The following is a 26,870-nucleotide window of genomic DNA, read 5'->3' as shown; positions in this document are numbered from 1 at the left end:
ATTTTGCAGCAGAAGGCATCTAAAGTAGATGTTTCAACAATATGCTTAACAATTGGTTTAATGCTTATGTTAATAAATGAGCTTAAATCAACGAGTCCTTTTCCTAGGGCTACTTAAAAGTCCACCCTGCCTTTTGTACTCTACTTCCTATCATTTAGGAGCAATTCGCTTTGCTCAACCTTAAGCGAGGAACTTATTTTCGACTAGGAACAAAAGTTAGACGGAACAGCTGGTAAGGAGCGCGTTTCTGGAGGGATGCGATAGTTGTTGGACCTGGTGTGCTAGCCAACGTGTCCCGGGTGGGGTGTTGACCGGCAAGTCGGCAGGATGTTGCTTTCTCGACGCAAGTCGAGTATGTATCGCCGGGCGGGAGGCGGCGGGGGCGGCGGCGGGTAAGTGTCAATAAAATATGAACGAGGGGAATCAGATCGAGAAGATATTTGGGAGATACCGTAGTGGAAGCAAGCCTTGCTCCTCTCTCGGGGCTCAGATGATTCGCTGTAATATCTGAAGATCTGTAAAATGACCATGAACCAGAAGCTATGACACGGGTTGGAGATTTAAAACAGAAAAACCCCTTAATAGCTGGGGAACCGATGCTATGCGGAATGGATTGGTTTTTGGTGTGGATTTTTGTTTGCATACACAAGAGCTTATTCTAGTAAAGAAATGAATGAGAACGCTGCAACAGCGGCTATGTGAGCAGTGCCAGAGTGCCATTGTATAGGGGGAAGATTGAGAAAAGCATAGAGTCTGCCCTGTTTTTTACCCCACATTCCAAAACACTTTAAGCAAGTTATTGAACAGGAACTAAAAAAAAACGGCCGGTTGTGCAAACTTCCTTTGTTTCCCAAGTGAATGGAAACGATGCTGCAGATGTCATAAGAGGAAGAGTTTTAAAGTTGTAGGCAAGCCTCAGGTGTATAATCCTGGTCCTAGTGTATATCCCTGTGAAAAGATATAATTTCAGATGATTATGAGAGAATAGGTTGGATTATGAGGACTGATTTTGCAGTATGCATATTTATGCACATAAATCTAGCCTTAGGCAGAAAGCAGCTTGAGAAAGCACTCACTCTCATATAAATACAGCTACAGCTCATGAGTGCAATCTGATCTGAATAATCTGTGATTCAAAAGCATATTTAGGCAACCGATGAGGTTCATAGATAGTGTTATGCCATTCAGTATGTGAAACTGATGTACTGTGTTGAGTAAATCATGGTGACTACATTTGTAGAACACCCTAAACTGACAAGGCTGAATAGCTTTGTGTAGAGCCTTTTAGATCTGGGACTTTACTATCTTTGATCCTGGATGGGGTGCTGCTGCCCCAGGCAGAGCTGGGTCACAATCTTGGGGTCCTTCTGGACTCACAATTCCTAGCTGAGAAACAGGTGTCAGTCATGACCAGGAGGGTCTTTGCACAACTGTGTAGTGCACCATTTCTGGACTGTGAGGTCTTGTTCACAGTTACTCTTGCCCTAGTCACTTCACACATGACTATTGTAATACATTCTACATAGGAATACCCTTGTATCCAAAAGCTTTAATTGGTACAAACTGCAGAACAGGCAGTTATGTGTGCCCCTAAGAAAACACATGTTTCTGCTTTATGAACTGTATTGGTTGCCAGTTGGCTTCTGGGTCCACTTCAAAGTGCTGGTTTTGACTTTTAAAGCCCTACTTGGCATGGAGACAGGTCTAAGGGACTGCCTCTTCCCTATTATATCTACCCATCCCATCTGGTTCTGGTAGGAGAGGCATGTTGTAGGTCCCATCTGTGGATGAGTTCCATCTGATGGGACCTAGGAGGCAAATCTTTTCTGCCGTAGCATCCACCATCTGGAACATCTTCCCTCTTGATGATTATCTCAATCCTTATTGCTTTCCAGAAAACCCTTAATACATTTTTTCAACAATCTGTGGATCCCTGGTAATAGGAAGCCCACCTGTTGACTGTATTATGTGTGATATTTCCCTGCTTATGGATTTATTGTAATATATGTTTATGTTTTACTGCAAGAGTAGGCTTGCAGCGAGTTGGGTGGCAAACAAATTTAATAAATATTTTGTCTTATACCTAGTAACAGGTTTTATTGTATGTTATCCAGTCACTTCTTGTAAGACGGGCAGCGATATAAATTTGACAGATAAACAAATTACCATATTATGTGAAGCTGGCCATTATTTGGTTTTGGCTTAATGCAAAATCTGTGAATTTAGCCGTAGTAACTTATAAAGTATGGCTTTTGGCTTCAATTGTATATAGATTGTTCACTAAACCATGATTAAAGCAAAACATGGATCTGTAAATGCTTAATGCTTATCTCCCCATATTTTTCCCCAATACTTTGGTATTTTGGATTTGAATTCCATTCATAACTATGATTTCTACTCTTACAGGCCATGTCCCAAAGGTGCTTTTTTTCAAGAGGCAATTGGACTTTCTTGTTTTTCTTTGAAGGTGTTTCGCTTCTCATCTAAGAAGCTTCTGCAGCTCAGAGCTGAAGAAGCTTCTTGGATGAGAAGCGAATCATCTTCAAAGAAAAACAAGAAAGTCCAGTTGCCTCTTGAAAAAGTATCTTTGCGACAACTATGTCCTTGATGACTGAGAATCTCCATAGACACTTAACAGGCCATGCTTACTCTGGAAAAGCCTGTGGAAGCTTGTTTAGTCTTCCATTCTTTTTTACTGGAGTAATCCATCACAGTGTTGTATTGCTTTTTCTGATTTTGCTTCAGGTTTCTCCGACTCCTGGGCATTCTACCTTGGAAATGCTCTCTCTTTCAGCTCTTCTTTATTGTGCTGTTGCTGGGTTTTCTCTCCCTGTTGTGGCTGCAGTTCAGTTGCTCAGGGGATGAGTCTAGAAGTCAAACAGCTGAGGCAACAGTGCCTCAAAAACCATGTGTACTTGAGCCGCTACCTCCGATTCCTGAAGATCCATCATGGGGACCACATCGCTTGGCAGTGTTGGTTCCCTTTCGAGAACGTTTCGAGGAGTTGCTGACTTTTGTTCCACATATGCATCGCTTCCTCAGCGGGAAGAAAATTCGGCATCATATCTTTATTCTCAACCAGGTGGATCATTACAGGTATTTTACAATTTGGGTAAATCAGAATCCTATCCTCATGCTTTTTTTCACTTTTCTAGCCTTCCAAATTCATGCCTTTTGGGAATATTGAACAACTGCTATAGTCCACAGGTCAGTCCATGCATACTGGAAATTACAGCAGTTATTGCCAAACACATCCAGAGAACATCTGTCTCTACAACTTATTCTGTTCTCTAGATTTCATACATACCTTTTCAAAATGATTTAGGCCTGACACTGAAATGGAAAAGTTAAAAACTGGTGATTTGTTTTACTGAAAACATTTGTAATTCTTAATACAAGAGAACAGGGTAATTTGAGGATCAAACCTAAATTCATAATCCTTCTGTCTCCTAGTAATTATTGGATGTTGTCAAATATTCCCAGCCCCAAAGTAGCACTTAATATTCCCAGGATAAAATAGCAGCTGGGCTTTTGTTTTAAATTATGTCTCTAGTTATATGGTCTTAAGAATGTGTCAATTGAGATAGTTTGCCATAGAGATGGGTTGGTATTTTTTATTTTATTTTTTTGCAATCATATTTTTCGTTACACCATTGGAGCTTTCAGATCGGTGTTTGCTTTGTGTCTGAAATTGGTTCTGGTACTCATGTTAAAACTCTTCCTTTTTTTTCTGAAACTATTAAAAATGTAAGGAATTAACTACAGGCCAATATGCTTAGTTATATGTCAGAAAACAAGAAATTTTTTCTGCATTCTTTTTTGCTTCCTCCAAGATAATGCATGTCATTTTCCCTTTTTTTTTTTACAGATAATTTCTTAAAAATATTTCTAAACTATTTTGATTGACAAAAAATGATCAGAACCAATCACAAGAAAATGTAAACAATATAATAAACGAAAACTGATTTCCAAATAGGTGCCTGAAAATATAAAAATTACATACTTTTAAATGTATTTATTATAGGCATAAAAGAAGGAAAAACACAAAAACATATTAATGTATATTAAATAAAATAATACATATTCACATTGTGTTACAGAGTTGTTATTGATACTTAAGTCAAGAACAGGAAAAATTAGAATGTACAATGAGCATATTGGGTGGAGTTCCAGTTTCCAAATATAATTCTGACAATAAAGTTCAAAAATAGAAAGAACTGAATTCTTCAAATCATTATTTCATTGATGGACAAGGGATATCCTTCAGTCTTGTACTATTAAATTTTATGACCATAAAGTCATGCAATACTCATTTTTATTGTCTTTCATTATGTCTCTAAATTGCACATATTTAATTCAGAATAATTATATAAGCATTTCCAAAGGCCAGTGAGTCTTCAAAATTAGAATTAATATGTGAAATAATTTTCTGATCAAAAGGGAGCCATTATAACAGATGACCACACATGAAACAATTGCAGCCCTAGTACCACATCTGTCTTTTTCATTTCAACTGATTTTCTGTTATATTAAATATTCTGTATATCTGTTGAGTACATTGTGGGTTAAAGAATTGCTGATAATAATAAATAAAGAATGAACAATGGAACAATGCTATACTATACAGATTCAGGCAAAGAAGTAATTCAATCTGCCTGGGTAGAAGTTTGTGATTTAGGTCCACTTTTTTCACACTGATCTCTTGGGCAGGTTTAACCGAGCATCTCTGATCAATGTCGGTTTCCTGGAAAGTGGCAATGACACAGACTACATTGCCATGCATGATGTGGATTTGTTACCTCTCAATGAAGAATTGGATTACAGCTTTCCAACAGCTGGTCCTTTCCATGTAGCATCACCTGAGCTGCACCCCCTCTATCATTATAGCACCTATGTGGGAGGCATCTTGCTGCTCACCAAGCAACACTATCAAATGGTAAGTCACAACTTCTTTCTTACAGATTCTTCTTTTCACAAAAGGCGGAAGACCCAGTTGATTGTGCTCTAAAGAAATACAGGCTTTTTTTTTTTTTTGCCTGGCAACTTGCTAGATATGGGGGGGGGGGGGAAGGCCCATAATCCTGGAAATGAAATATTGAGAGAATAGTTCTGTATTTTCTAATCTTTCAAATCTCAAATCTTACAAGAGGGAAACAAACTGTGAGATTAACTGCCTTATTATTGTTTCAGTGTAATGGAATGTCAAACCGTTTCTGGGGCTGGGGCAGGGAAGATGATGAATTTTATCGCCGCATCAGAGCAGCTGGACTTCAAGTGAGAATGAATCATATTTGTAGCGGGAATTGGGACTTTGGGATTCAAGTGCTCAGTGTGATCTGGGACTACTATAAAACTTTCCCCCAATTCCCAAAGAACGACGTCATTTAGTGGCTCACGTAGGCTCCACTATTCTTCATTTCAGCTCTTCCGACCCTCAGGTATTACAAGTGGATATAAGACATTCCAGCATCTGCATGATCCAGCTTGGCGCAAAAGGGATCAGAAGCGCATTGCTTCCCAGAAGCAGGTGCGGTTTCTCATTTGGGAGAGGGATGAAAGTTGTATCTTGAAGTTGAAAAGTGTTGTCTTTAGATGTAGTAAGCTAAGAAATTCTTGCTTCCTCTTGATCAGTTATTTATCATCTACAAGAAGTAGGCAAATCTGCATCTCCAAATGTGAGTCAACGTTTAACTTCCAATTGCTGTAGCAAACATGACTAGTAGTAAGATGAAAAGTTGTAGAGGGCCACTTATTGCCCAGTCACCAGCCAATACTATACAGTTCCTGCCTATTACTGTAGTATTGGGGGCAAGAGGGGCGGCTATTCTAGAAACATAATTGAGTCAGGATGTCACGAAATAAAGATTCTGATGTCTTTCTTTCAATACTCTGGAAATAGTAACTCTGAACTCTTAACACAGAACGGAATGAATACATGAATTCTATTTATAATGGAATTGTAAATGCCATTTACAATGAATATCACTTCCCATTATGACCTTTCATCCAAGATTTGTTTCTCTCCAATATTCTCTCTAGCGTGCCATTAATAAACAAATTCCATCTTTAAAATATTTGAATTCATGCTTTATGGTCAAAACAAACCATGCATGCCATGTAAATCTAGCATATATTTCTTTTTCTAAGTAAATAGTCAATGGAAAATTCAAGGTGCTTTTAGTGAAGGACTAAGACAAATGTTCTCAAATAAACTGTGTTGTTACAGAAAAATATTTATGGGGAACATTACATGTTTTTATATATTTAGTAGCATTTGCAAGTCCTTGCTGCTGCTTCACCTCCATTTTTATATATTAAAGCTGGTGGTCTTTCCAACAGAAAGAATATGTATCTATATATATATGTGGTAAAGTCCATCCCTCCACATATTTATATATGTGCGTGTTGAATGCTTAAATTGGGGTAAAAGGCAGGTACTGCCATGTGTTTTAAGATTAAATCACTAGACAAAATGTCCCAAAGTGTATGTCATAGTTAAGAAGAAGATACTCAGAATTAGTGCACGCAGAATTTCCATGAAGGAACACCTAATTCCCCTTTCCTGTCTCTTATTTTGTTAAAGAAATATACATATTTTAAGTACACAATCTGCAAATGTGCAAGTTTGTGATTTTACTGAAAAACAGTGATCAGAAACGGTTCATGAAGCAGCAATGATGACTTTTCTTAAAATGACCTCTAACATGGGATTCTACTGTAATATTTAGAAATCAGATCTTCCTAAATTTATGCAATTTTCAACTTTCTGGTTCTTAAATGAATGTGAAATTGTTAAACTTAATAAGCAAACAGTGTTTATAGCACAAGCTGACTTATAGAAGGTTTGCATGGTTTGTAGCCTTGGAGCTTGTGGTGCCGTGTAATTCTGTATTTTTAGTGTCAAATTTCAAAACTCTTGTAACAATATTTTAAATGTTGATCAAAATTTATATGGTTGAATGATGATATATTGGGTTTTTTTTCTTGTATTGTTGACTTTTTCATATAATGCATGACATTTTTCTTTTCACAGGAGCAGTTCAAGATAGACCGGACTGGAGGATTGACTAACCTAAAATACAGAATAGAATCACGCATTTCACTGAGTGTGGCAGGAGCTCCCTGCACAATTCTTAATATCTTACTAGAATGTGACTCCAGTGAGACTCCCTGGTGTGCATTTGGTTGATATGCTTACTATACAGAGTGTCTGTCTTGTTTGCTGCTCTACCAGCTCATGGCCAGAATTGCAGCTCAGCTCTCGGATGGCAAATCCTTCCGTAGGAACCAACAACCACTCTTAACCGCCAGGACAAAGTGGTTAAAAAGAGAACTGAGGATCTACACTAATTGATAAAGCAAATGCAGGTCATTACCTCTTCTACAAGGATACTGCAAGTGGCAACAATTTGCAGTGGTGACGGAAACATTAAATAAGCCAAGTGCCTTTCTATCAGTTAGAAGGATATTGTCTTAGGTAGCTTCAATCTCAACAAGCTGAAGAAACTGTGAACTCAGAGGCACTCTAGGAATTAAATTATTGTTTCTCCACTAGCCAGGACTTGGAAGATTTCTTTATCCAGACTAAAACTCAAAGGAATGTTAGATGTTTGCTTCTCTTGTGATAATAATATGCAGAAATATCTGCTCCAAAAGGTTCTTATACCCTATTCTTCCTCTGGTGCCTCTTGATAGTGCATACTTTGCTTTCTGACTCCAGGAACTCATGGCCGACCATCTTAGCTAATCTCATTTTCAGATCTTTTGAACTGTAAATACAGCTATTAAAACAAATGGATTGAATGATACTATAACTGAAATGTGTTTCAACAGGGTTTTATGTACTGCTACGAACAGTATCAAATTTTCTAATTTTGTACTAACGGAATTCCGACTTAAACATACCATTCTCTTTTATGATGACTGTAACTTTTTTCCCCCAACACTCCTTAATGTGAAAGAACTGGGCACCAGAACATACATGTATATTATCTGAATATGATGCATTTGTATATTTCTGGATACAGTAGTACTTTTTTCCATTGAGAAAGGTAGAGACAAAGTTAATACAGTATGATCAAAGGCCCACTCCAAAACACCTGCGACAGAACCGGTAACTCCTATGCAGCTGCATTCGGCATCTGTGTAAGCGGCTGATCACCGAGCTGGCTGGTGCAATATTAGTGATCTGTTGAAGACTCACTGTAGAGAAATGAAGGGTCTGGGCCCTTGGGGGAATATCACTGTGCCCTATAGGATGAAGAGGTGGAAGAGACGTTTGCCAGGGTTCCATAGAAATGCCTGCTGCCTCTGGACTTCTTTCCTCTTTCAAGGGTTTTGATTTCTTCTTGGGCTGTTGACTAAAGATGCTATTGAACTGTTCCAAGGTACTTGGATGTTCAGACTGTGTTGTGTTCGTAACTTCAGAGGGAAGCTCTTTGTAGTTACACGAGATGAGCTTCTGCAGTTGGGGTTTGGATATAGATTTCTTCCCAACACAGGTTGCTGTAGAGGATAAGGTAGAACCAAAAGGGTTAACAGAGTTGTAATATCTTATGTCCTCCCCCCTCTTCCACAAGAATGTTCACCTTTTTTCAAAAAAAAAGCTGGTGACTGAGGAATGTTTTATACATGCTATATCATGAGTTAGGAATCATTTCAGGCAGGAGGAACCACTTTGGGGTTCTCCATAATAGCGAGAACGTGTATGTATATAAAATGTAAACAAAATGTCTAAAACCTCATGAAATCTCATGAAAGTATATACGAGCATTATGAATTTTGGCTCATTTTTTTTAAAAAAAATACATAAACAGAAGTCAAATAATTTAATGGCCTAGCAAATTTGTTGGCATCCACAAGCACGGTGTTGCCATGTTATATTGTAGATCTGTAGGGATAAAAGACTCCTATAAGATGAGCCAGAGCCACTTTTGTATATTTTCTACTCATTACAGAAATTGGAATATTTAATTGAAGAACAATGTGTTTACCCATAACGAAAAGCTATTAAATGCAAAGAAATGGGATTCAGTAAGTCCTGTCTTTTCTTGTCCTGTAAGCTTTTGTATATGCCTCTTGTCTCAAATTCTTATTATTTTTTCCCATACCATTTTATTCATTATTAGAATCTTCCAGATTTGAGGGAAAATATAGGGTGCAGCCAATTAACATAATTCAAGCAAATCTGTATGATGCATTGAAAGGGCTAAAACCCCAGTAGTGAGAAGGATCCATCAATTAACTTGCTATTGACATATACTGAATTCCTGATTGGTCCAGATTTGCTCTTTTGGGGAAAAACTTTATCCATATGTTTTGCATGATTCATTCTTTCTTTGGTTTATTTTTTTAAATTTGAAATATATCTTTATTGTTAAAAAATAGTATAATAAAATGCAAAAAAAAAATCCATACTAGATAGCAAATACAGGCAATAGAATAAAACAAAGAGAAGCAAGTACAAATAAAAAACGTTATTAAAAAAAACTTTCTAATAATACATTCTCCTTCCCTTTCCAGCTATTTCTCCAACCCCTGACCACAACCTAAATATTTATAATTTACAGTGAAGATTATTACCATTATACTTTTTGTCTCCTAATATATTTTTCAGAAATCGTATTTTAAATTTTCCCTGTTGATGTGTACTATGTATGGGATGCATTCTTGTTCAAATTTGGTTAGAATTCTATGATAGATGCAAATTCTTCAATTATAGCCTCCCAAACTAATATTGATGGCAAAAGATCTTCTTTTCTGGGCTTGGACCAAATTTGTTCTGGCAGCTGCCACATCTGTCTTAGTAAATTATGATATTTTTCATTTATGTTTTCTGAGATTGTACCCCCCCAAAATATTTGTGGTTTCAATTCAAACGTTCTTAGTATTTTCTGAATATTTTGATTGATTTATTTCCAGTACTTTTTTTCTATTTCCATGGCCTAATTCAATCTCAATTTATATAGGTTCTACCAATAAGCGGCACAACTTGCCTGCAGAAGTTGTGAATGCTCCAACCCTGGAAATTTTTAAGAAAATGTTGGATAGCCATTTGTCTGAAATGGTGTAGGGTTTCCTGCCTGGGCAGGGGGTTGGACTAGAAGACCTCCAAGGTCCCTTCCAACTCTGTTATTATGTTATCTTATGTTAAGGTATTCTAATAAATGATACTGGTTTTGTATAAGTATTTCAAATTCTGCCTTCATTCCCAAATTATTCCATTCCTTCTTGAGATCACTTTTTATTCTTCCATATTTTTATCAAATTTTTTCTATAGTTTTTTTTAGACTATTTTATTCTTTTGTTTTCTTACACCATAGGTATCTATAAAGTTTATTGACAAAGCCAGCTCCTTCTATGATTAATATTCTGCTATTTGGGGATTTTATCCATTGTCACACATGATAGACTGCTTGGACAAAAATACGATTTAGTTAGAAACTGTGAGGTTGCCTATTTTTTCTGAATGTTGAAAAAAAGTAAGTCTTATTCTTGGTTTTTTTTTTCCCCTGCTACATATAAATCTCATGCAGTTCTTTGCTAATCCTGTAGGATTTTGTCTGAGATTGAAATTGGTATTATTTAAAATAAATTCACCTTGTCTAGTATGTTCCTTTTATTGCCACAATATGTCTTAACCCAGAATGTTTTAGTTTTTTCCACCTTTCATTTTTTAATTTCTTTCCAGAATTTATCATGTTCAGAAAAATGTCTTTAGTGCATATTGTCAAACAAAGTCCCAATCATTTGAGCATTTTAGAAAAGATCCCACAGCCAGATTTTTTTTCAAAAAGTTTTCTTCCGGAGTTAAATATTTTGTTATTTGTTATCTTTGATTTTGTATCTGGAGAATTGACCGAAGTCTGATTATTTTCATCAGTGGTCTTAAAACTTGTAATTCTTCTCCCTGAATCTTGATTCCAAGTATTATCTCTGGATCTTGTCTGCCAAAGCTACTAAAACATTTACAAATAATAAGGAAGAAAATGGGTATCTTTGTCTGGTACCTTTGTTCATTGAGAAACATATAGAGAAGATATCACTTGCTATCACCTTTTGCTATTTGCCCCTGATATATGCTCTCCATCTAAGTTTTAAATTCTCGTCCTGGATTAATTTTGCTTAAAACTTTTAATAAGAAAGATTGCTTCAAGCGGTCAAAGGCTTTTTCTGCATCTAAAAATATTACCACTACTTTCTTTTTCTTATTGTTGAGCTGTTCCAATGCATTTACAGGTAGCCCTTGACTTATGATCACAATTGAGCCCAAATGTTTTGTTGCTAAGTGAGACATTTTTAAAGCGACTTTTGCCCCATTTTATGACCTTTCCTGCCACAGTTGTCAAGGGAATCACTGCAGTTGTTAACTTACTGACATAGCTGTTAAGTGAATCTGGCTTCCCCATTGAGTTTGCTTGTCAAAAGGTGTCAAAAAGTGATCCCATGACCTCAGGACACTGCATCTGTCAAATATAAGTCAATTGCCAAATGTCTAAATTTTGATCACATGACCATAGGGATGCTGTAATGGTCATAACTGAAAAATAGACATAACTCACCTTTTTCAGTGCTGTTGTAACTTTGAACCATCAGTAAATGAACTGTTATAGGTTGAGGACTACCTGGATTATAAAACTTTTAGTGTATTGTCCTTCATTTTTCTCTTTGGAATATAGACTGATCTGTAGGTATTATTTCAAAAATGCAGTACCTCAAACACTCAGCTAGTATAGTAGTAATCTTGCAAGTAATTTCTGAACTTGCATATCCCAATTTGCTCCCTTTCTTTATTTTTATTGTTTTTTTCCTTCTCTTTTCTAACTAGATACGCTAAAGGTTTTCCTCAGTTATCTGCATTCTCAAAATGATTTTGTTTGACATATTTTATCTTTTGGAATTCTCCCATTCCCTAATGTCTTATTATTTAATGTTATACTCTTACCTTAATATCTATGAGTTTGAGTTTGTTCTAATTTTACTTTTTTTCCAAGTATGTCCGTTTTTGTTTTCTTCAGAACTGTTGCAAATGTCATAAGAATTCCTAATAAGCTTTTCTTGTCTCCCATATGGTTGTCTCTGACATTCTTGAAGTTATATTTATTTTAAAATGAGTTGTCGTTCTTTTTTTACATTCCTATAATGCATCTTTTTGGAATAACAACCTGTCATTCATTTTTAATTCAAAAAGGGGGGAGGTTCCTTATGTTTGCTGAATGCTTGGCTAGTAATAAAAAGTGGGCCAATCTTTTACATCTATTTTTATCTGAATTATCCCATAACATAAAAGAGTATCTTTTTTATGATTCTGTGTCTATAGAAAAAAGTTCTGTAATCGTGAGATGCTCAGCCATGTGAATCGGTTGGAGCAAGTTATATACTCGTTATTCATCTCTCTGGTTCTTCACATTTTATTATCAAAGTAATGAAATATACTGTTAACAAGCTGTAGTTGCTGCAGCAGAATATGAAATGAGTAGGATTTTACAAGCAATATCATGCAGTGTGTGTTTTTAATCTATTTAAAGATGTAGTAGTTTGGAGAATTAATGGCAGGTCTGAAGAAATTAGGAAGAAATTAGCAATTGCCAGTGCTAATTTCATGGGAACATTGGAGCTTTCATTAGCCTTATGCCCTCACATTATACAGATAGTCCTCGACTTATGACCACAGTTGATCTCAAAAGTTAGGTTGCTAAGCAACACATTTGTTAAGTGAGTTTTGCCCCATTTTACAATCTTTCTTGCCACAATTTTTAAATGAATATTTTCAGTTGTTAAGTTAGTAACAATGTTGTTAAGTGAATCTGGATTCCCCATTGACTATGCTTGTCAAAAGGTCACAAAAGGTGATCACATGAGCCCAGTACACTGCAACCAACATAAATATGAGCCCGTTGCCAAGCGTCCGAATTTTGATCGCTTAAGCATGGAGATGCTCCAATGGTCGTGTGAAAGACGAAAACGACTTTTTACATTATTGTTGTAACTTTGAACACTCACTAAATGGAGGGTTGTAAATCAAGGACTACCTGTAATAGGCAGTAGATTAGCTAAAAAAGCAAGAAAGAAAAACTGATTAATTGAAGAAAGGGTTTTTAACTTTCAGTTGCTTTGTAGAGCTGGCATGGCTACATAATTATAATTCACCTGTTGCCATGTGCAAGGAACTGCCGAGACAGGCTCCAGATTTCTCTGCTGAAGCTTCCAACTCAGTACTGATGCTTGAAGAAGACGAATCTTCATTGTTAGCCTGTAGAAAAGAAGCGGACAGTGCCTGAAGATTGCAGCCACCTCAAGAGATATTTTGTCTTTGTACTGCAATTCAGATACTATATATTCAGTTTATGCTCCTTGTTTAATCCGAGGATCGTTGCCCACTGCCCAATTGGCTGTAATGTACACAATGAGATTCCTGCTAAGAATAGCCTCAAAGGGCTTGTGATTCAGTGTATTGTGGGAACCCGGCAATTATCAGTATATTTTATGAACCCAACCAACCCATTAGGTCATAACAGGATTTACTTATTGCATATAGCATGTTATGTGGACACTGGAATTGGGTTTTTTTTTTTTTAAGAATTAAAGCAATTTGCATTTCAATAGAGTTATACTATTGCTTTATAACGGGAACTGAGAGAGAAGGAGAATTAAAACATTCCTGTGGAAAGTTTTATTTGCTAATTCACATAGTTCAAAAAGCCTTTATCTCAAGACTGAAAAACGTACAGCTCTTCAGCTGCTGTTGAAGTACTGCTCCCATTACACATGACTATCAGCTACAATGGTTGAGGCTGATAGGAATTAAATTCGAATAACAGCTGGAGAGCCAAAGATTATCCAGTCCTTGAGCTGTTTTATACTGAATTTGGGCAATAAAAATATAGCACAGTATTTTAAACCAAGATTATGAGATTTATTTAGATCGGTGCTATTTTTAGCTTGCTTTTTTATTCATGTCAGGAATAAATTATGGACATCTAACATTCCATACTGAGCAAGTAAAATAGATATAAAATAGGTCATAGAAATATAGCACATGTAAAACGTATGTAAAATAAACAGGATTCAAACTAAATGACCCTTGCTCAAGAGCATTTTCTCTTGCCAATATAAGGTCTTTCTCTATACACATTGAAGGACATTGTATAGCCCTTAGCACTTTACACTTATATAGCGCTTCATCGTGCTTTACAGCCATCTCTAAGCTGTTTATAACATCGGCATATTGCCCCCAACAATCTGGGTCTTCATTTTACTAACCTTGGAAGAATGGAAGGCTGAGGCAACATTGAGCCAGTCAGGATTGAACTCCTCGCTGTGGGCAGAGTTTGCCTGCAATACTGAATTCTAATCACTGTGCCACCACAGCTCATATGCACAATAGCATATGTTTTTAGCTGTAATTCCAATTCTTCCAATTCCAATTCTTCGATCTTTTATAAATGATGGAAATGGAAGATAACTATTTTTAATTATGTATGCCCTGACTAAGACTTTGCACTGCAATTATAAATATGGGAAAAACAAAATTGCTTTCCTGAGGGATCCTTGGTACTCTCTGAGCTTGGTTGTTTTCTTACAGATGTTTCATTACCAAACTAGGTAACATCATCGAGATGTCGACATCGAGAGGTCGAACGACTAGCCTTGTGGTGCAACCAAAACAATCTGGAACTGAACACACACAAAACCGTAGAAATGGTGGTAGACTTTAGGAAAAACCCTTCCATACTTCCACCTCTCACAATACTTGACAACACAGTATCAACAGTAGAAACCTTCAAATTTCTGGGTTCTATCATATCGCAAGATCTCAAATGGACAGCTAACATCAAAAACATCATTAAAAAAGGACAACAAAGAATGTTCTTTCTGTGCCAACTCAGTAAGCTCAAACTGCCCAAGGAGCTGCTGATCCAATTCTACAGAGGAATTATTGAGTCTGTCATTTGCACCTCTATAACTGTCTGGTTCGGTTCTGCAACCCAACAAGAAAAACACAGACTTCAGAGGATAATTAGAACTGCAGAAAAAATAATTGCTACCAACTTGCCTTCCATTGAGGACCTGTATACTGCACGAATCAAGAAGAGGGCCGTGAAAATATTTGCAGATCCCTCGCATCCTGGACATAAACTGTTTCAACTCCTACCCTCAAAACGACGCTATAGAGCACTGCACACCAGAACAACTAGACACAAGAACAGTTTTTTCCCGAAGGCCATCACTCTGCTAAACAAATAATTCCCTCAACACTGTCAGACTATTTACTGAATCTGCACTACTATTAATCGTTTCATAGTTCCCATCACCAATCTCTTTCCACTTATGACTGTATGACTATAACTTGTTGCTGGCAATCCTTATGATTTATATTGCTATATTGATCATCAATTGTGTTGTAAATGTTGTACCTTGATGAACGTATCTTTTCTTTTATGTACACTGAGAGCATATGCACCAAGACAAATTCCTTGTGTGTCCAATCACACTTGGCCAATAAAATTCTATTCTATTCTATTCTATCATCAGTGCTAGTAAAGAGTGGGGTTTGTTCTCATTTTATAGTCTAGTGGCTTGCCCTCTTGGTGGAGATTAAATTTACTTTGTAAAATGCCTATGCGTTCTCAGATTTTATACAGGTTCAGAAGAAAATAAAAGCAGTGGCCACAGGTTAGTCTACTGCAATGCACTCTACATAGGACTGCCCTTCAGGAGCATTTGGAAAATGATGCCAAATGCAGCAGTGTGAGTAATTGTGGGTGCAGCATTTGTGGGTGCAGTGGTGTTACATTTCCATGTAACACCACTGCTTTGCTAGCTGCACTGATTCCTAGCAGACTTTCAGGTGCAATTTAAGATGCTGGTTAGCACTATACTGTCCTACAAGGCATAAGGCTGGGTTATTCATGACACTACCCATCTCCAATTGGGTCCGTTTATTCCATGACATCCTAGAGTAGGTATGCTCTAGATACCCTCTATAAAATTGTGTTCTTTGGGGTGACCCAGGACACATTCCTTTTCTGCTGCAGTGCCCTTCCTCTGGGTCCTTCTGAGATTTGGATGGCTCTAATCCTTTTGGACTTGAAAAACTGGATTTTCTCCTGGTGGTGAGCTGAATGATTGTGGGTTGGCCTTGAATACATTATCCTTTATTTGGGTCTTTTTAAAATCTTGAGGGTGCTGTTTTGATTTTACATTATATGTTACTGCTCAGAGTTGGCAATTTGTGAGTTGGGCACCATGCAAATTGATTTAAATAACTACATAAACAGAAAGGTAAATGTTTTTCAGCATCAATGGGCTGCGTTTCTCAGTTTGCACTTGAAGAAAAGAAAAGAAATGCCATCCTGTTGGACATACCAAGCTAGATGACTGAGATGGAGTCTCTTTGTAGGCTTTGTACTTCCTGCCCTTCTTGCTCCCACACAATCTGGTGAAGAAGGTCCACGTTCCAGGAGAGTTCATTGTTGGCTCACTGGTTGGAGATGAGATCTGTAAGAACTGGATGTCAAGCTGCAGCTGCCCTCGAATCTTCTCTTTCTTTCCAGGTCGAGATTGCAGCACAAACCACCTGCAGAACAAATGCAGTTACTTGTACTCGTAGTACCGTTCAATGCTACCGCCATTTCAAGCAGTTTATTGATGTTTTAAAATCACCCAGTTAAAAAAAAAAGAGGGAGCAGTAGTCTTTTTTTCCCTCCAGCCTAGGACTCTACTTAAGTTACTGAATTCCATACCAAGGATCATGGGCCAAAAGGTAATGGATGTGACCAGGACAAAGACTAAACTTAAATTACATCAGTTCAATTTAAATATCACTGATACGATTACTTTTCAATTTTGTGTATAACAATTACCCTCTTCTCCTGTAATTGGTAAAAATTTTGTGTGACAGTCTCTATCCCTAAATTTTCAGGGACGGTATACAGCCCTAGAAATTCATCTTCTTCATCTGTGCGTATTGTTTTTCTGATGGCATGTTGCCGATGGAATATTGGTGTTAATTAGAACACACTATGTGTGTTATCCTATTGTAAGAAGATAATCTGCCAAGGGCTAAGAATGATTCTGCCAAGATTATGAATGAGACAGGGGTACTTAGATAGCAAACATTTAATAAGAACTGATGCTTGCAAAGTTCCTTTTCACTTTACTGCCTCTATCAGATATAATTCATTGAATATTTTATCCATTTAAGTTCAGTATATGATTTTTTCATCAGCCTATTCCATTTCGGTACTAGTATTCAACTCCCTGCCAAAATTAGGCACATTATTCTAGCTTCTTAATGCACATGCAGGATTTAAAGAAACTAACTGTTCAATGTTGTTTTCGCTTTAGTTGGTTTTCTTTACTGCCTGTTTCCATATAGCCAGAGTATGTGGAGAATTCATATGGCAGTTCCTGGCTATATAATTCCTTCCTGAATTGTCATCTATGGTGTTGTCCACTTCTCTAAGGCTAGGAAAATTCAGGGCTGTGTCCTCCCTTCCATTCTGTATTCTCCCACACCTTCTCCCCGATCCCATTCTGTGGCTCAGATAGATAAAGTCTGTTTATCTCTCCTAAAATTGATACAGAACTGACTGTGCTCACTCATTTCTCCTCTTTGTTTTGTCTTGAAAAAGTTGGGCAAGGGGCAAATTGACCCTGCCCAAGAATTGGTTGAAGTGATGAACAGACTGGTGCATGACAGTAAGGATAAGGCCATGTTCTTCTGAGTCGTCCAGCACAGTTGGCAGTTGTAGTGTACACTCTTCATGCCATTCAGGACTCAGGTTGTGTGATGCTACAGAGGTCCTAAATTTCTGCTTTTGCAGCTGAATCACAACATAAGGGTTGCTGGTGCCCATGCTTCCCTTAGGGCGCAGGGAGCAGGCACGCAGGACGGTCAGTTGCAAGTGGGTAGGATGCCAGGCCTTTTCTTTCTCTAGGTCTTCATCTACCCTATAAAGACATCAATCATCATTATATTGGATTTAGGAAACGGGGATAATCATTGATAATAGCTGAAGTTAACTGGGTTAATGTTCTATGGGAAAGTAAGAAAACAACATTTTTGCCAACAACATATGGCAGAAAACTAATTTTGCCTCTGGCAGCACTGTTGTTTGCAGTAACAGGTCAGAAAATCAGGAGTTAGTAAGTAGGTTATTTTTCATTACAAAAAGTGGCCAACATATATAAAAGTGGGTATTGCTAAACCCTAATTCCAAAAGGAATGCAGGAGCAGTGTTCTAAGAAGAGAAAGCTGTATCCATATCCAGGAGAAATTTATTTAGTCTGGAATGAAAGAAACAAGAAAGGAAGGCATGAAAAGGGAAAGCCGAGTAGAGCAGAGCTCAGCCAACAACACTGACTCACTCTTAAATCTGATCCCTTTCTACCTGCTGAGGCCATCACAGCAGGGTCACTCTAAGGACGAGTGAACCAATCAGAACTTCTTGAAAAAAAGGGGTGACACATATAATTAATAATTCTTAAGGGAGTCAATATATGTGGAGGAACTCTACCTGACCAACGGCAAGGACCTTGTCCCTCCTTGATTTATGTGCAGCTCCATCTTATCAACCCCTCCGCCTCAAAACTGTTTTCTGAATGACACCATTCTAGAACATGGAAGCTGCTTGGGTGAACAATCAGTGGATAGATTTCTGGTTAACTCCACCCACCTATTCAACAAGGTTTTACCTGTTGCTAAATTTGATTGTCAAGCAGTATCTAATTTAGCATTATGGGAATGGCTTTTGGAAAGAGAATCTAATTTTGATTTTTAAAAAAGCTTGTTGCCTCAGAGTTTAATAAAGCTACTGCTGCTAAGATTCTTCTCTCTTCTTTCTATCCAGCTGCAGGAGGTTTTTTCCTCTTCTGTTTAGTTGCCCTCCGCAGTGATCAAAGTAGACAAATTATATCGGATCCAGGTTTGATCCTTTAACATAATACAGGTAGTCCTTGACTTACAACAGTTCATTTAGTGACTGTTCAAAGTTACAACGGTACTGAAAAAAGGTCACTTATGACCACTGTTCCCTCTAAACTGCGCGCGTGCGCAAATGCGCACTGCTGACACGGTCTCCGCGCACAGAAAACCTGTGCTGCGCAGCTAATCAATGCCTGTCAAATGACGTTGATTAGCTGCACAGCACAGATTCGGCTAGCTAAAACTTTTAGCTAGCCGATTCTAGCTAAAATTTTTAGCTAGCCGAATCTGTGCTGCGCAGCTAATCAACGCCTGTCAAATTACATTGATTAGCTGCGCGCTGGATTCGCTAGCTAAAACTTTTAGCTAGTCGATTCTAACTAAAAGTTTTAGCTAGTCGAATCAGCGCGCAGCTAATCAACGCCTGTCAAATTACATTGATTAGCTGCGCAGACAGATTCGCCAGCTAAAACTTTAGTTGTCGATTTAGTTAAAAGTTTTAGCTAGCGAATCTGTGCGCAGCTAATCAACGCCTGTCAAATTACGTTGATTAGCTGCCCAGCACAGATTCGGCTAGCTAAAACTTTTAGCTAGCCGAATCTGTTTGATTCTTTTAATAAATCATGTGACTTGAATGGATGGATTTAATAAATGAATAATAATAAATAATAATAATAATAAATAAATAAATAAATAAATAAAATAATAATAATAAATAAATAAAATAAATGAATGGATTTAATAAATCATGTGACTTGAATGGATGCGATGCTGGCATGACCCGCACGTCTGATGTTGCTCACAGTGGTCCAAGGGACCGCTCAGGGAGTTAGTGTGCTTGCTCAGACTCGTGAAAAATTAGAGGGAACATTGCTTATGACCATTTTTCACACTTAGGACCTTTGTAGCAGCCCCTTGATCATGTGATCAAAATTCAAATGCTTGGCGACTGGTTCATACTTATGACCATTCCTGTGTCCCAAGGTCATGTGATCAGCTTTTGCAACCTTTTGAGAAGCAAAATCAATGGGGAAGCCAGGTGCACTTAACAACCATGTTACTTAACTTAACAACTGCAGTGATTCATTTAACAATTCTGGCAAGAAAAGCTGTAAAATGGGGCAAAACTCACTTAACAAATGTCTCACTTACCAACAGAAATTTTGGTCTCAATTGTGGTCATAAGTCGAGGACTATCTGGAAATTCTCTCTCTCTCTCTCCCTCCCTCCCTCCCTCCCTCCCTCCCTTTGAAATATGGGGAAGTCCCCTTATTCAATTCTCATAGAAGATCATAAAGGCTTAAAACACCCAGTAACACCCAATAGCCCCATGATGTTGTGTGTTACAGTACCTACCAGTTTCCCTCTATTCCTCAAAGTGTATAACTAGAACTGGATACAGCTATGGGCATAAACAAAACAGAAGACACACTTCCTTTCTGCATGTTCACATTCAACTGGAAACCCTGGATTTTGTAAAACTGAATTGGTTTGCATAGGTTACACCTTTTGCTACCTACTCAGAATCAAAACTGAATGTTAAGAAGCCTGAAACGTTTCTGTGTACTTTGATTTAAAGATCCAACATTACATTTGGGAAAGGGTTAAAAGGCTAAAAGATGATAGATTTTCTTATTTAGGATGTCCATATGCAGCAGAACAATCATAAAAATTAAATCACCACGGGCCTGGCCTGGGGTAGGCTAGAGCAGCGGTCACCAACTGGTGGTCTGTGGACCACTGGTGGTCCGCAAGAAAATGTTGGTGGTCCGCAGAAAAATTATTTTCATTTTAATATTGCACTAAATCAGGAGTCCTCAAACTACGGCCTCTGGGCCAGATACGTGCAATGACTGTTTGTGTTGCTGCAGAGAGTCTCCCATTTCGGGGTCTTTTTGTGTGGGTCAGAGGGGGGCAGAAATTCTGACTTGGGGTCTGCTTCAGCCTCCTGGTGCGGGGCTTTGGCTGAAGGCTGGGGGGAAGTGCTGCTGGTGGCGAAGAGCCTCGTTCCAGTGGCTCTGTATTATGGCCTGGAACTGGCTGACCATCTCAGCCCACTGAGCCTCCAGGCACCAGTACCTGGCCTTGCACTTCTGCAGGTCTTCCCACTGCTTGGACAGCCTATGCTCCTAGTCCTCAGTGAGGTGCTTCTACTGAGCTTCCTTCTCGGTCACATCCAATATGAACTGAGCCAGCTGTTTTGCCAACTCTTTGACGTGGTGGCTGCTTAGTTCCAGCAGCTGCTTCCTGCTAGGGCCCTTAGGAGCCTGGGTGGGGAGGCGAGGAGTGGCTGTGAGAGGAGGGGTGAGTAGAGGCTGGCGAGGCACCCCTCAACGTGAGTGAAATTTAGTTGACCACACCCATCCAGTCACATGTCCACCTAGACACATACACCCAGCTGGTCATTAGGCAGATCATATTAGTGGTCCATGGGATTTAAAATTATGAATTTAGTGGTCCCTGAGGTCCGAAAGGTTGGGACCTCTGGACTAGAATAATCTCTTGTCACTTTTTATTTAGTAGGCTGGGGTTCAATGCATTTTTTAATGTTAGGTGGAAGTAGAGGTTGGCAGTAACATAATTGTTGCACTAGAGGGCGCTAACCTTCCAAAATCATGTGCAGTTGGCTTTTACTATTTTTTATTTTAAAGACTTGTATGGAGGCCTGTCTTGGAGCAGAACTCTGAGTAGATCTCAGCAACAATTACCTCTGCCTGGGGGAAGAGCCTGCTCTTTATGGCCCTCTGGAAGGCTAAAAGGGTGGGAGCCTCCTGGATCATCAGGGAGGAAAATGTTCTACAGGGTAGGAGCTACCATAGAAAAGGCGTACTTGCTAGGTTCCACTATCAGACAATAGTTAAGGGAAGGAATGTGAGTTGCTTTTTAAAAAGCCTATTTTAAACTTACAGTTCCTCATCTTCAAAATGCAAGAAAACCACACACTCATTTTGGCATTTGAACAAGTATATTTCAAGCAACAGTTTTAGGGAGCTCAGATAGCCCCTCTCTCAAAGGGAGATTTAAAAGGTGTACATTAACCAATTGAATTGTTGTTTCTCAGACCGATTCTATTTGAAATTGAGGATGTTGGATCAGTGTCCCACTTGAATGATTTTCCTTCTTGTATTAAGAAATGCATTTGCTTGTTTGCTAGATTTATATAAAAATAAATCTTTCTTTGGGAGCTCAGGGTAGCATATGTAGCATTTCCTCTATTCATTTTCTCTCACAATATCCCTGTGAGGTAGACTGGACTGCAGAGGCTGACTGGCTCAGTCATTCAGTGCATCTCCATGGCTAATAGTGAACTCAAACCTGGGTCTCTCCCCACTCCTGGACTTAACTACTTTGTGCTAAATGGAAAAATAGCAATACCTGTTTTTTCCTGTAACCATGTACTTCTTATATAGACATTCCCTGCAATAGGAAATAAACATTGTGTAACTTTGACCTAAAGTTATGCCTACAATTTGAAGTTTAAAGAGAATAATACTATAGCAGAAGCAGTTAAAGTATACTTCATTCCTTTTTTTTTTTTTGCACATCCCCATGACTGAATGTATAATTTGAAATGAAGTACAATCAAGCCATCTATTTGTATAATGAAAATGGAATAACAGAATACACTGAAATTCCAGTCCTGAGAATTGTAAAAGGAAAAGAGAGAATTAGCGTATTTTCCTTTATCCTCAAAAAAACATAAACAACAGCTCGGAGGCCTGCACAGAAGGATGTGTAATCTGCCTCAGAAAAGTAGCAGGACAATATAATACCAACAGCACTTAAATTTATATACCGCTTCACAGTGCTTTACAGCCCTCTCTAAGCGGTTTACAGTGTCAGCATATTGGCCCAACAATCTGGGTCCTCATTTTACTTTTTACATTTTAATGTTCTGCAGAGGACACTACAGACCTTATGAAATAGGGACATAGATGACTGCTCCTCTGCTGCACCCAAAAATGTAAAGCAAAGAAAACCTGACCCACATCACACACTCCATGGAAGAGTCTCTGATTTGTAGCTATTCAGATGTGGATGTGTACAGGAGGCGTGGTAGCTCAGTAGCTCAAAGGCAAGGGAGATGATCTTTGCTCTGGCAGTTTGAGTCCTAGCACTGTGGGGCAGAGTGAGCTCCCATCATTTGCCTCAGCTTTTGCCCACCTAGCAGCTCAAAACCGTACTACGCATGAGTAGATAAATAGGTACCACTTCAGCGGGGGACTGTGGCAGTGTTTCATGCGGACAGTTGGACCCTGCCAGTGCTGGACCTGGCCAGTTATGATGCCCAATAGCGAGGTGACACTGGTGGTGAGAGTCACTGGATGTCACTGCAGAATGCCTCTCAGCTTTCTGGTGTGGAGGTAGTTTGCCTCCTGTGGGGCCCCCTGGATAGCATGCATGCAAACTAAACAAACTAGCACTGGGCTGCCAAATAACTTTACAAACATTGTAATTTCCTGACAAATTGTACCATCGTCATAAAATAAATAATTAAATAAATGTCCTTGTACAATCCAACTTATCCCAAGGGAAAACTCTTAGAGCGCCAGTCCACTATTCTGCCTCCCCTTCCCCATTTCCATGAGAGCCATTTTGCTGTAGCAGTTAAGCTACCTGCTAAAAACCAAGAGACTGTGAGTTTTAGTCCTGCCTAGGGCACTAAATCAACTGGGTGGCCTTGGGCCAGCTAGTCTCAATTAGCCCTAAGAAGAAGGTAATGGCAAACCACTTCTGAAATCTTGCCAAGAAAACTATAGCATTTTCTTTCTCTTAGCTGTCATGACCTTAATTCTTTCACTGCCATACTTGATTTTAGCCATTTTTACTTTAAGCTGAATTATTTCTTTGGTATGATAAATAGTCATTCCTTAAAAATAAGTAGGAATCAGCAGGAGGAATAAAGCTCTCAGGAACCAAAAAGACATTTACTTGGCACTAGAATTACCATACTGTAGATTTCAAATAAGCCTCTTCTGGGAGATGATTCCTCAGATGGTATCGCTACTAAAAAGTTATTTTTCTTGTGACCAGCTCCAGCCGATATAAAAATAAATAAATGGCAAAATGTGCATAATGTGATTGATCTATCCATTAACAAATTAGCAGAATTAGTTTCCAAAGGTAGCTCCACATATAATATGCCATAAGGATTCTTTGAACATGAATAAAACTTTCCCAAGGCATTAGTTAGGCAATTGGGTACCTTCCAGATGGTTTGGCTTACACTTCCCAGAATGCTTTGCCATGGGTTAATGGCCTTGCTATTTGGTACTTGTGAGTGTTATAGTCCAAAAACACCTGGAGAACAAGAGGTTGCTCATTCTGGCCTAATCTAATGAAAGGAACATGACTCCATGAACATCACATGTGCCTCTAGCAATACCAGTAGATCCAACAGCATTCCAAAAGTGTTGCTTTGACCCTTTTATGGGAGTGGAGTATTCAGCCTAGCAGTTAAATCATCCACAAATAATACTCCTGTCTTCTGAATCAACTCTCAGTTTATTAACCTTCACCTAGTCTATTATGCTACTTAACTAGGGCTTCTGCATTGATGATTCAAGGGAATGGTATGACCTCATACTCCAATTTTCACCATACAGTTTCTGGAGGGCAGAAACGGGCATCCTTAGGACCATATGCAACTCTTGGACTGATTTCATCTTTTCAAAATCCCTTGGTAAGAACAATCTGTCTTTTTCCTCACAGTTAAGTGAGAAGGAAGGGAGGAAGAGAGTGCTGCAAAAAAAGAAAAAGAAAATGGGTGGCTCCAAACATTTTTGGCTTTGATCTTTCTTCAATTCCACCTGGCATGGAATGAGACCCCCAAGAGATGACTTATGCAAGAACGCCACCCCAGCAAGAGAATGGCATACCCCTTCAGTGTGGAGGACACCATCTGTGTAGAATGCTAGATTTACTTGTGCTTACTGGATATATTATTTCATAGTACTTGCCTGTCAGTTTGCAAACATAGATTGCACCGGTGACAAGAGCCAGGAGAACATAGTATACCAGAACAGAAAGGCTTGTGAGGCAAACCTGCACTTTCTTTGTCTTATTTTGTGGCCATTGGATACTTTGTTTGAGACACTAAATGGCAAAAACTATATTGACTCGGTGACTGCAAGTGTGGTAGCAATGTGCACCACAGGGGCACTAGCTTTTTACAACTGACAGGATTTGTGGCATAACCACAAGCGTATGGAGACCACAGAATTATGGAGTTGGAAGGGGCCACTGAAACCAGTCCTGTTAGCTACTATTTGGCATGAATGTGGAAAGGATTCAAAGGGATGTTTCACAAAATATGATGCTATAAGAGCATCTTTTCAAACTGCCAAGGCCATCATGCCCTGCAGAAAGCTCAGCCTGCCAGCCTTGTGGGTTTTCCTAGCTTTTCTGTATGTGTATAAGACTGCTTCAATTTGCTAAGCAGAAGCAGCCATGCATGCACATGCATGTGAAGACAATCTGTGAAACCTTCAAAAAAAAGGGGGGGGCAGTCTAAAGCCCCCTTGGGGCATTTTGCACAGCCCTGTTATTTCTGTCAGGTTCAGACAGCATTGATAACCAAATATGAGACAACAAAGATATTGAGAAGGTCTAACTGGAGAGAAGTATGGATGAGTGCTGGAGGACAGTACCTTCAAAGACCACTGGGAAAAAATACCCCCATGTAGAAATTGCTATGTAGGCTGGCAGAGAGAAGATCATAAGGAGGAATGTGGGGCACTGTACTTTGGGGAGAGAAGATTATAGGTCAAGTTTTGAATCTCTGCCTAGAAATATGCAGGAGGCTAAGGAGAAATTTGGAATTTGTCATATATGACTGATGAAGAACACACCCAGCAAAGAGCATGTGTTAGGAGCACAATGTGTAATTACTAAGCCAGAAGGTGCTTTGCCCGGGTTCCTGTTTTGAGCTGAACTGCAGTGATGTTGGCATCTCTCCCAGGTGTAACCATCACACTAAGCCAGGAGGCTTCCTGACAACCCGCCCCCAATTCCTGCCTCATGAGCCCGTGACAGCTGGGGAGGGACAGAAAGGAACAAACCCCAGAATGTGGCTAGGAGGGAGCAAGACTGAGTCACCACCACTCAGCTATATCACGTCTCATTTGCATAATGAGATAGCAGAGGCAGTGGAGCTGCCAAGCCAAGTTCAGTTGAATGCCTGCCCAAAGACATAGGCTTTTGGGGATCCTAATGCAAACCTGGCAAGTTTTGTATGTGTGTGTGTGTGGCTCGGAATAGCTGACTTGGGTTCCAAAACAATCAACTTGCTATCTCAAATGCTGAATTTACAAATTGAGCGTTAACTGTTCACTTAAACTGCATTATCTTACTTCTCCCCAAATCTCTTTGATTTCCAGCTGATGATAATTAGCTGTCTCCATAGGATGCTGAACAATTATGTTCTGAATGTTATCAGCTCAATTGGCTTGGTTTAGCTGATTCAAAGAATCATGGAAAGAAGAGTTGGAGGGTATCTTGAGGACCATCCAAGCCCAACCTCTTGCCCAGTGCAAGAATCCACAACAGCAGAACTTCCAACACAGCCAACAAAGGGAAGCTCACCATCTCCCAAGGCATTCTCTTCCAATGTTGAACAATTCTTATTGTGGGGAATTTTTTTCTAATGTTCATTGAAATCTACCTCCTTGTAATTTAAACCTGTATTTTTGTGTCCTGCTTTCTGGTAAATTCTGCCCTTCAGACATCTATCATGTCCCCGCCACAGCCATTCTTCCCATTAATCACACCCAATGTCTTCAACCATTCCTTGTAATTTCTTTCCTTTGGGTCTTGTCTGTTCTCATCGGGGCATATTCTAGTTTATAAGTATCAACCTTTAAAATTTGCTGCCCAGAATGGGATGCAGTGTTCTAGAGGCAGTCTGAGTAAAGCAGAATAGAACTGCAATGATGTGAACCTG

At 38.9% G+C, this 26,870-nt stretch overlaps 2 protein-coding genes across 2 annotated transcripts in view; one reads left to right on the top strand and one right to left on the bottom strand.

Annotated features, from left to right (window-relative positions):
- The first annotated feature begins 301 nt into the window (after positions 1-301).
- B4GALT7 (beta-1,4-galactosyltransferase 7) lies at positions 302-7,803 on the top strand. The gene is made up of 6 exons (XM_058166014.1): positions 302-392; positions 2,746-3,096; positions 4,711-4,936; positions 5,191-5,274; positions 5,423-5,527; positions 7,034-7,803. Exons 1-6 carry the CDS (start codon positions 328-330, stop codon positions 7,187-7,189), a joined length of 987 nt encoding a protein of 328 aa, XP_058021997.1. The 5' UTR covers positions 302-327; the 3' UTR covers positions 7,190-7,803.
- Positions 7,804-8,077: 274 nt separating this feature from the next.
- The window catches only part of LOC131190509 (rab11 family-interacting protein 2-like), a 66,988-nt gene continuing 48,195 nt past the window's right edge, over positions 8,078-26,870 (bottom strand). The window contains exons 2-5 of the mRNA XM_058167844.1: positions 17,605-17,955; positions 16,369-16,579; positions 13,150-13,252; positions 8,078-8,505 (exon numbers count right to left, since the gene is read on the bottom strand). Of these exons, the coding sequence (XP_058023827.1) occupies positions 8,078-8,505; positions 13,150-13,252; positions 16,369-16,579; positions 17,605-17,861 (999 nt within the window). The 5' untranslated portion in view covers positions 17,862-17,955. The remainder of the gene's footprint in view (positions 8,506-13,149; positions 13,253-16,368; positions 16,580-17,604; positions 17,956-26,870) is intronic.

This window comes from Ahaetulla prasina, chromosome 2 (genome assembly GCF_028640845.1).
Source record: "Ahaetulla prasina isolate Xishuangbanna chromosome 2, ASM2864084v1, whole genome shotgun sequence".
NCBI lineage: Eukaryota > Metazoa > Chordata > Lepidosauria > Squamata > Colubridae > Ahaetulla > Ahaetulla prasina.
This window is presented reverse-complemented; position numbering and strand designations above follow the sequence as displayed.

Bases quoted from the DNA above. Each gene is read 5' to 3' on its own strand.
- B4GALT7 (XM_058166014.1), top strand. From the start codon at position 328: ATGTTGCTTTCTCGACGCAAGTCGAGTATGTATCGCCGGGCGGGAGGC. The intron at 4,937-5,190 runs GTAAGTCACAAC...TTATTGTTTCAG, and splicing joins CCAAGCAACACTATCAAATG to TGTAATGGAATGTCAAACCG. The intron at 5,528-7,033 runs GTGCGGTTTCTC...TTCTTTTCACAG, and splicing joins GCATTGCTTCCCAGAAGCAG to GAGCAGTTCAAGATAGACCG.